The sequence below is a fragment of the Convolutriloba macropyga genome, unplaced genomic scaffold, assembly GCF_964194025.1.
Source record: "Convolutriloba macropyga unplaced genomic scaffold, txConMacr16.3 SCAFFOLD_1821, whole genome shotgun sequence".
NCBI classification, from domain to species: domain Eukaryota; kingdom Metazoa; phylum Xenacoelomorpha; order Acoela; family Convolutidae; genus Convolutriloba; species Convolutriloba macropyga.
This window is the reverse complement of record NW_027449498.1, coordinates 19,811-30,230: the sequence shown is the minus strand read 5'-3', so window position 1 is coordinate 30,230 and position 10,420 is coordinate 19,811. Positions and strand designations below refer to the sequence as shown.

Sequence of the window (10,420 nt, the reverse complement as noted above, 5' to 3'; positions counted from 1 at the left end):
CAATTGTTTTCTGAAATAATGTGTCTATCAAGTGTGCCCAAAAAACTCGTATTATCAGCATTTTGAACAATGACGTTAAATTTTTTCTGAAATTTAATTACAATGTCTGCTAAAAATCACTGGTCCTAGAACTGTTCACTCGGCGACTCCAATACGATTCGAACCAAAACCCAAAAAAGGACTTCTACAGATTGCGTTCTGTTTCTAAAAGACTCCAAAAAGCGATTCGGAAATATTAAGTTGTTTTTTCTGAAACAATTAATTTAGGCTTTTGTCCGATCTAATAAAATATCTGGTTTATCAATGTTGTTCTAGTATTTTCTCTCTTGAGTCGAGAACAGAATCTGTTCAAGACTTTGTTCTGAAAGCAAAACTGCTAACTCAAATTCGTTTTGGATAAAATAATTCATTATTTGCATATTAAAATGGTGCATTCCAATTGCATATTTTCCAGCTTTAAGAGCCCACGCATTAGCATACCCCTGATTTGGATACTTTTTATTTTCTAGGTTATCAATAATTTTTATTAATTTCCTTCAATAAGATTCAGCAAATTGAACTCAATATTTTTTGATATCCAATGGAGTTATTTTTCCTTCGAAAGCCCCAATTTCAGCAAAAATTTAATTGAAGGCATTGCCGATGCCTTTCTGGTCACACATTTTGCATCCATCCTTATCAATTTCTAATATCGTGTTATTAAAATCTTTATTTACTCATTTTTTGTGAAAACAGCTCTATTTTTGTTTTGAAGATCCACGACCTTTAGAAAAATTGAGCAAAGACTAAGTCAAGTGATCAACACAAAAAAGCACAAAAAATTGCACACGAAACCAGCAGGACAAATAGAGTTGAGAGCAATTTTTTTTCAGAGGCTCTTTTCCTTTTCCAGTTAACCATTCTTGTCTAATCTGGAAGTGCACGCTTGACTGCTTGCAGGTGGCTTGTTAAAAGGGGGTTTTTGCGAGACGTCTCTGTCGTACAGCTACCATTAAATCAATGCTCGACTCTAGGTCGATTTATCCACACTGTTAAAATTGTTCTTTTCGGGTTATATTTTCTCGGGCGTTTCAGAACGCTCCATTATGCATTAGGCTCCCCCGTTCGATACTTCATTTCATTATATGTATTGTACTACCTCCTCCCTGCCAACCGGCTTAATGAGTCCGACAGCCTCGTAACACTCTTGACTTATTTTCTTAATATTACAACTTCAGAAGTTGAAAAATGAACTAGAAAGATATGATGCATGAATTTAAAAGTTGTTATTTCTATTCTGATTGGCTAGTGTTTTTGTCACCATGGTTCACTTTGCTTTCGTTTTCCCTGTTCATAATTGTTCCCACAATTTCTCCCAATCTAGGATCAGTTACTTGTTCAGCATCTTTGCTCCAGCTGGTCGCTTCCTTCTCCTGTTCTGCTGTGAACACATTGTGCACCTTCATAACAGTCACTTCGCCCACTGAATCTCCAAACACAACACAGGGCGAATTTTGGGCAAACGAAAACGCAGTCAGCTTTCGGTTCTCTACGGGGTGGGTGACAACCGGGTCTATTGTCGAGTGTTCAAGGTCGAAAATCTGGACCGCGTCTTCTGTTGTACAGCCGAAAATTGTGGACGAAAAGGGTGACCAATTTATATCAGTCACAGCTTTCAAAGCGGGCTGAATACTGATCAACGAATCACTAGTTTCTTGGTGCCAGATCTTAATAGACCAATCAGCGGAGGCGCTAAGGAATACATCGCCCGCGAAAGGCGACCAAGTAACCTTGTACACAGGCCCATTATGACCATTATAGGTCGCGAGGAATTGTTCGTTATAGGAACACGAACATCTGTGAATATGGCCGTCTTCAGTTCCCGCAATGTACAAATTGCTATCCGAAGCTTTGAAGTCCAAGCCCATACCAGATGAGAAGCGATTGATCAACGATTCAGAGCCAGAGGATTTGTGAGTTCCTTTGGATTGGAAGATTCGTTTGAGTTTCATGACCTCCAAGTACTCGAAACCCTTTCTTATGGACCACTGGCATACTCGACCATCGGCAGAGATTGAAACCAAAATTTGACCTTTGTCATCGCCCGTCAGTCGTTCTCTTTCTACCCAAATCAGCTGCCATACTGGGCCAGTATGCTTCCCAGAACTATCAAAGTTGTCCAAAACTGGCTCCTGGGATTTGGTTCCAACGTCATAAACACATACTGCGCCATCGTAAGTTCCAACTCCCAGTAAATTTGGATGGGAGGTTGAGAAGTCGACAGAAGTTGCCCCCGACTCCAAGTTATATACCCGTTCTGGGTACTCGATGTTCTTAATGGACCAACAGCAAACGAGACCCTCACTTTGACCTCTGTAGGTCGACTGGCCATACCCAACTACCAAAATATCCGGGTTTTGTTTGTTCCAGTTCATACACAGCACGGTGTAATTTTTGGTCAGTTCGCACGAAAACGACCACAATTTTTCCAGATGAGGTCCGTACGATACGAGCGATGTCGAATTGGCCGATTTAGGCGGAAACGATTCGGAATTCATTCTATGATAGTTCAGTGAACTTTCGTCAACCGATTCTGCGTAGTTTGCATCAACGTCCGGAAACACTGGCAGGTTTCGGTATATTGCTAATTTTGGTTGGTAGATATTCTGAACAACAATTCGTTCCATAATGAAAAGATTTTTGAGGAACGATTTCGAATTGCTCATGGCTTTCATTGCTTCTTCTGGGGATTCTTTGAGCATGCTTGATTCGGTCATAGTAACTGCATTGTCCATGGAACTTCCCGCAAAGATACTGTCACCAGGTGCCCCAGCATCATCGTTTGTTCCCGCAACACTTCCTAAAATCAATTAAGTATACATTGTTACACCCATTCAAAATAATTTTTTAATTTGACTGAAAAATTGAAAAATGCACATTAAATTATACTGCATAATATATGTTAACCTCCGAAAAGCGATAGACACACATAGTATTCTCTGGCCATTAATGAAGTTGACACAGATTGAACTGAGTTAAGAATCCGAAATCTTACATCACACAGTGTAATCCTCAAACAAAACGGACTAACGCCAAAATAATTGCTCTCATACGACTGGCGTGGGACGGGGGTGTGCTTGGAAGTAAAAATTCAATTTTTGAGGCAATATTACTCTGACTTAAAATCTCATTTTGAAAACAATTTTGAGTATTATTGCCTCAAAAAATCAATCTTTACTTCGTAAAATACGGGGTGCAAACTTACTTTTGCCGATCAAAATAAACAGTTTGAAGTGCAAAACTCATTTTGTTGAGTGAGTAGGTCACGTATGATCAAAACCTTACCACGCAGATGACCGTAAAAATTACGATAGAGAGAGTGAGAACTGACATCACACGCACAAATGCCTCTAGTGAGAGGAAAATGCCATTCCTCTCCACTTTTTCTGCTTTGCTAAACAGAAAAAGTGTCTACCAGACATGAAACAAAAACCAGGAACATCGCAATATGGCTGCTGACCAACTGCAGAGTAGTTGGCTTCTCTAGTATCAATCTTGGCTTAGTGAGGCAAGTCTCAGCTTAAGAGAGGGAGAAGGGATCCATTAGTTTTTTTGGTGGGGGGAGGAGGAGGTGGACTGGAGCACTGGTGAGAGGGGAGGGTGCGCAGGTAAGGGCACGTGGGTGTGTGCGTGCGTGGTTAGGCACCTTTTCTGAGAGACACTGGTTGTGCGCTGCCTGTGTGTGCGTATGTGTATGTGAGTCTGTATGGCGGGGGGTGGGGGTGGGATGGAGCAATGCAGTCTGAAACCACCAAAAAACTCGCATTTACACCATTAAATTGCTCAGTTGCTTTTAATGCCCTCCGGGTTTTACCTGTACGTAAAATGGTCAAAACAACCTTAAACTGGTCAGATAATACTTAACCTCACCCAAAATAACAATGACAGAGAACGAAATGAAAGAAATCTTGTTTAAATCATGAACAGATATGCTTCATTTAAAAAAAACAAAAGGCAAAATGCCGATAAACAGCCGCCTTTGATTCCCATAATCCCAATTAGGATTGACAGAACAAAGAAATTGGAAAAATTGATTGATTTACGAAAACATTTCCGGCAAATTGCCGGAAAACAGCCACCGTTGACCCACTTGACACACGATGGGATTGAAACAGAAAAGAGAATAGTAAGAGGTAGAAATCGACAGAATTTTTCTAAGAGGCAATACTTTTTATTCGGGGTGCATATTTTGCATATTCGGTTAGATTCTAAAATCACACTTAATTCGGCTTTTGAACTGTAGGCTATTAAGCAGAATATTAATGCCAGCTAGCAATCACTTTAACGAAATTTAAAGAGTGGGAAATGACATCACGCACAGAAATGCGTCTAGTGAGAGAAAAATGTCATTCAAAAAAATTGAATTAATTCCACAGCTTTGCTGTGTGAATAAATCTGAACAGAAAAAAGTCTACCAGACAAGAAACAAAAACCAGGAACACCGCAATATGACCGCTGACCAACTGCAGAGCAGTTGGCTTCACTAATATCTACCTTGGCTTAGTGAGGTTACTCTCAGCTTAAGGGAGGGAGAAGGGATTCATTAGTTTTTTTGGGGGGGGGATGGACTGGAGCACTGGTGGGAGGTGTGTGCGCAGGTAAGGGCACGTAAGTGTGTGTGAGTGTTTGCATGTGTGGGTAGACACTTTTTCTGATAGACACTGGTTGTGCATTTTCCTGTGTGTGCGTATGTGTATGTTAGTGTGCGGCGGGAGAGGTTGGAGTAGTGCAGTCTTAAACCACCAAAAAACTCGCCTTTACACCATTAATTTGCTCAGCTGCTTTAAATGCCCTCCGGGCTTTATCTGTACGTAAAATGGTCAAAACAACCTTACACTGGTCAGATAATACTTAACCTCGCCCGAAATAACCATGACAAAAACAGGACAAATATTTTAAAAGAAAATTGCAAAATTTATTAAAGTTTCATTAAAATATTCAAAGGCAATTTTCGTCTCTCGAACCTGTCCAGTAACCAATCTACAAAACCTAAAAGTCATGGAAAAAAGTGTGAAAACATCTAAAAAACAGCAAGAATAGTCCTGAAAAACATTAGAAAGAATTGAACTAGAACAAAAACTTAGAACAACTGTATCTGACCGGCACAAAAATTGAATAATGGCAGCCAAAAATACTGTCACGAAAGTTGAGGAACAAAAATATCATCATTGCTAAAACTCTTGAAGCTTTTACCCTAAAACCAAAATTTATTCATTTAAATTTGATCATTAACCCACGCAAAAGCCTTGAAAGCGGTTTATTTGCCACTAAAGATAGGAAAACACGAGAAATATGTCAAATACGCTAACATTGAAAATTGCAAAATTTATTGAAAGTTCAGATATTTCGCAAAACCAAAAATTTCGAAACCAATTTCTTGTCTCTCAAAATAGTTCAGTAATCTATATGCAAGACCTAAAAAAAGTTTGCTTGGCCCTTTGAGATCGATAACGTCAGAAAATGACAAATTACCAGAAAAAATGAAAATATTAGGATAATTTTTTGAAACGTTGCTTTAATTTCTGATATTATTATTTTCAGAACCATTTCATTGTCTCTAGAGGATATCCAGTAAACCAATTTCAAGTTTCACTGGCTCAAAGATCGATAAAATCAAATAATAATTTTCCGAAAATTTGAAAAAAAAAATCAAAATTCATCCAAAATTGCAGCAAAATGCTGGAAACAATTCTATTGCGCCTAGCAATGATGCAATAACCTTTTATCAACACCTAGAGGAGGTGCCCTGGCACCTGGTGCTAGAAACAAATCAATATGCAGTTGCAAAAAAAAACAATTGTAAAATAGGAATAAGGGTAGCTGTGCGAGCGTAAGTAGTATAGGTGGTTGTTCTGTAGTTTGTATAGTTAGTTAAGACTTAAATGGATTTAAAAATCTCCAAGACCTTTTCACCTTGAATATACATCAGTTCCTAATTACTATACATTACAAACTAAGCTATGTTTAAGTCAGGTATTCGAAATCAGAAGTCAATGTTCAAAAACAAAAGTCAAAAGTTCACGTCAAAACAAACTTTCTTGAGCTAAAAAAATATCCCATGAACAAACTTGAGATTTAAAAAACAACTCTTTTATTATCAAAAAATAGGAGCGCAATAATAGACTGCCGAGATGAGGGTGGCTATTAAAAACTTGTATAAACCCAATATCATCTGCGAATCACAAAAAATACCACACGACTAATATAATTGCTACAAACTTTGTGTGAGAGCAACTAAAAATTAGGGATTTAAAATGATATAGCCAATCTGAAATGAGTGTCAATCTGAAACAACCAACCTTGGACACTTCTAACAACGCTAATGTTGTTTGCTGTCTTAGTCTCGACAAAACCGCCAGCACCAGATTTTGAATCAGCACGACTTCCCGCAACACTCCCTTCCTCGTTCCCACTAGGAGAATCAGCCCGACTAGCTTCGCCTCCCAGGATTTCCGGCTCCTCCTCTGGTTTCTCCTCCTGGCTTATGGAAATATCCATGTATGTATCATACATATCCCAAGTTGCAGCCATTGACATCTGGTCGATCATGACCATTTTATTTGTTTGGGCGTGTTTCACTTTTCGCCCATTGTTAAATGTCTGCATACCACGCTCCGCGTACAAATCGTTGCCAACACGATCTTTGATCAATTTTTGATACTTCGCATTTTGCTCTTTAACTATTTCCACTTCATCTGTTCCAGCTTCAACGCATTTTCCGGGCAAATCTAACAGCCAAAATGTCGGCGTTTCTGTTAAAACTATCTCAACATCTTTCTCTTTATCTTCGTCTGTAATTTGTTCCTGAACTTCTTCCCCGTACTTAGTGGTGACTTCGCCCAAGCCGGGCGCTTGCGGTTCGGCAACACCCACTTCTGTGTAGTCTTCGTTGACAGAATCTCTTGATGAACGGTACGAGTCCTCTCCGCTTGCCCAAACGGGTTTCGAGATAGCCCCAAAGGTTCCTGTGGCAGTTATGGTGCCCCCAAACCCTGATTGCTGGGCTGCCGACGTCTGAGAATGTACATCAGTTGGGGTCACAATGCCTCCAATTTGGTTCCCGATTCCAGTGCCTGATTCGGATCCAGTACCAGCACCAACCCCAATGTAAGTACGACTTTGTTTAGCCAGATAAGGGTCAACCTGAAACAAAATAATAATTGGAAACAAGAATGGGCTTTATCTACACAAAATGCATACTGGAAAAATAATCGAAATAAGGTCCCTGGGAAGTCTGTGGATTTTCGGTACATAACTTTTGCCATTGCAAAAGAAAAAATACAAAAATAGGACGAAAAGGACTTGTTAGCAACACGCCTCGAAATCAAAAATGAGGTCTCTAAGATTAGTATCAAATTTTCCTCATAAAACTTTCAAAATGAACATTAAAAGTGTTTACTTTTGTTATTTCTTTAACTAAACACTATCAACTTTTTATCTCTCAGAAGGACACAAACTTTAACACAACAGATTGCAAATTAGTCAGTAGAGAATGAGTGATTCTCTGCTGCGTAAATAATCAGATCCAGGTAAAAATTCTTCTATGAGAGACATACCAAATTTTCATATCACCTATTTAGAAAAAAAAGCAGTTTAAAATTAGGTCGGAGCTTCAAAACTAAATTGTTCATTTTAAATGAAGGATGGATATTAGGACATTAAACGACAACTGGTCAGATACCAGCAATAAATTTAATTGAGAAATGCATCTATTAACCGAACTTTTAATTTCTTAATATTAGCCGCATAACATTAAAGCCACTTTAAAAAAATATTTTTAAAACTGCGCTGTTCTGGCAGAAACTTCGGTCTGAACAAAAATTCATTAAGATCTTTCAAACTATCACTGCTCTCTTGCAAGCATTCAGTGTCATCATTGCAAGTTTAAATTGTTGGTTAATAAAAAAAAACTTGATTAGTTGCATAAATTATAGCAAAACCGAGGTCTATGGAGCCATAAAACGCACAATATTCTGAACTGTTTGCAAATATGACACTGAAAAAGTGATTTAGAAGTAAAATATTTTGCAGTTAAATTGCCTAGATTAACCTCAAGGTCGCTGAAAGTTTACCTTAAAAGAGAGAGTTAAAAGACAACCCAAAAATTGCTCGGACAACCCGAAGTTAAAAACAACCTTAGAGTTAAAAGACAACCCAAAATGCCGGAAAATTGCTCTAACAAGGGATGTTAAGGCTATATAGCATGCATAAGAAGCATGACGTCGATTAGAGCCAGCTTGAGTAGTTTCATGATACATCTTCTATGGGAGTCAACAACTGAGCAAAATTCTCTGGAAAATCCTTAGGGTCTTTTATCATACCTTTTAGGGAGTTTTTTTGGAAGCTGTTACATCCAAAGAAACCAAATTTCTAGAGCTAAAGAAACAATATTTTAAAAGCTAAATCAAACTTTCAATGTTATTTTATATATTATATTAACAGACGAAAACTCTTACTCGATTCCACGACTGAGGAATTCGATAATGCCGATCTCCCAATATAAATAACATAACCGACTAACATCGGGCGAAATGCGCGTCGGGTTCAAGCAATAGGGGTGGTGGGGGTAGGGTTGGGAGTGCTGGAACAGGGTGCTAGGGGGATGACTGAAAATTGCATAAAACCAACCAGTATCCAAAAATTTATTCGAAATTGGTTCAAGAACAATCAATCAATGTAAAACTGTAGAAACTAAAATTTGCACCATTCACTTGTCCGATCAACAGTTTTGATGAACCGCAAACTTAGAGACTAGTAAGACGGAAGGCTCTAAAAGAGCTGCTGGGCCACTTGATGCCCACCAAGCGTTACCGGTTTATCCCGTTTTAACCTGCCAATGTATGAAGATCATTGCTGTCGATACAATGGACAAAACAGGTAAAACAGGTTTAGAGTCAGTAAGGTCAGACAAAAATTGGTCAAACAAAAAATCGCATAAAAACGACCACAGGATTTATTTAATTGCCACAAACGTCGTTTGAGAGCAATTAAAAATATTTTCTACGTGTAAAAAAAATTGCTCTACTCTGTTTGCCCCCCCCCCCATTGTTTTTTAAGCACAATAACAATTTATGCTTTGTTATATAGAACGTTACTATTTAACAAAATAGATTCGAATTAAGTTTAGAATAGAATAAGTTTATTAGAACCAGAAAGTACATCTGATCATCATGTAGCAGGCAAAACACTATAATAGCACCGGAAGATTATTTTATTCAAAACTCGGTCAGGAAAAAATGAGCAAATTTCTAGCCAAGTACGGAGTCAGAGGGTGGGTTTATAGGACGGGTTTCCAGCATTAATTGTTTCAAAATTGTCCTTTGATATATGCCGCTGTTGCAGTCACAGAAAAACAAAAGAAAAATCAAAAACTACCGCATACCTGTAGCAACGGTTCAGGCGTCACGTCAACATCTCCATCCATGATCCGGATAGTTTGTCTCTTTTTCTGCAGTTGCACATTTCCTGTTGTCCCCAAACTGCCTCCACTCTTGTCTTGACCTCCTGTCCCAGTACCACCTGGCATTACGCTCCCTCTCCTCCGAGTAGAGATTGACACCCTGCTCTTGCCTAATGAGAATAGCCATTCAACTGATCTGCAGAATAAGATCTGCGCATATATACATACAGAATATATTCGTTATTTGCGTAACATGGAGGAACAAATAACACCCGTCCTCAAAACGTTTTTGCTACTGCTAGCATCTTCAGCTACTGCTCGCATCACCTGTCATTGAACTCAAAAACCAACTGACACAGGAACAATATTGAATTTTTGCAGCTGTGCACCGCTTCAGCATATGTGATTCAAGGGACAGTTCACAGGGTTCTTAACGCAACATCTAAGTGGTTGGTCTTCGATCAGGCGTTTGAAAAGGACAAGACATGCTGGACCAAAAATCAGTATCCAGATGAATGGTCTTCAAAAATAGTGAGCCACACTCTAGAAAAGATAGTAATTGGCAGTAAAGATCAATTAAAAACAACACCAAAAGAGCACCAAAAAAGCAACGCTAGATCTCATGGTAAATCATTTTTCTACAATACAGAAGCAACTTGAAGAAACCATGCGAATTGCAAGTGGAATTCAACACGAAAATTAAGATCATGCCTCCCCACCCTAAAATCATCTTTCGATAGAGACCTGAAATCCCGTTGTATATGAAATAAAATGTACTGCATGCCAATCCATCTAATGGGCAGACAATCCAGCATGTTTCCACTAGGATAGAACATCAAAAGAAGGATCCACAGGTGGATCAACATCTGGTTGAATGTAGTGGCTGCACAATTGATATTGAATTGAAAATTCTGGATGCCTGTCGCACAGAAACTAATGACCATTGAAGCTATATACATCAGCAAGCTGAAGCCAGATGCA

General features: G+C 38.7%; 1 protein-coding gene across 1 annotated transcript; it reads right to left on the bottom strand.

Moving 5' to 3' along the window:
• Positions 1-1,212: 1,212 nt before the first annotated feature.
• LOC142355077 (dynein axonemal intermediate chain 4-like) lies at positions 1,213-10,022 on the bottom strand. The gene is made up of 3 exons (XM_075407358.1): positions 9,422-10,022; positions 6,339-7,182; positions 1,213-2,839 (listed from the first exon to the last, which is right to left on the bottom strand). The coding sequence occupies exons 1-3, from the start codon at positions 9,563-9,565 to the stop codon at positions 1,272-1,274; spliced, it is 2,556 nt and encodes an 851-aa protein (XP_075263473.1). The 5' UTR covers positions 9,566-10,022; the 3' UTR covers positions 1,213-1,271.
• Positions 10,023-10,420: the final 398 nt, after the last annotated feature.

Bases quoted from the DNA above. Each gene is read 5' to 3' on its own strand.
- LOC142355077 (XM_075407358.1), bottom strand. From the start codon at position 9,565: ATGCCAGGTGGTACTGGGACAGGAGGTCAAGACAAGAGTGGAGGCAGT. The intron at 7,183-9,421 runs GTATGCGGTAGT...ATTTTGTTTCAG, and splicing joins CGCCTGAACCGTTGCTACAG to GTTGACCCTTATCTGGCTAA. The intron at 2,840-6,338 runs GTTGGTTGTTTC...AATTGATTTTAG, and splicing joins CGTTGTTAGAAGTGTCCAAG to GAAGTGTTGCGGGAACAAAC.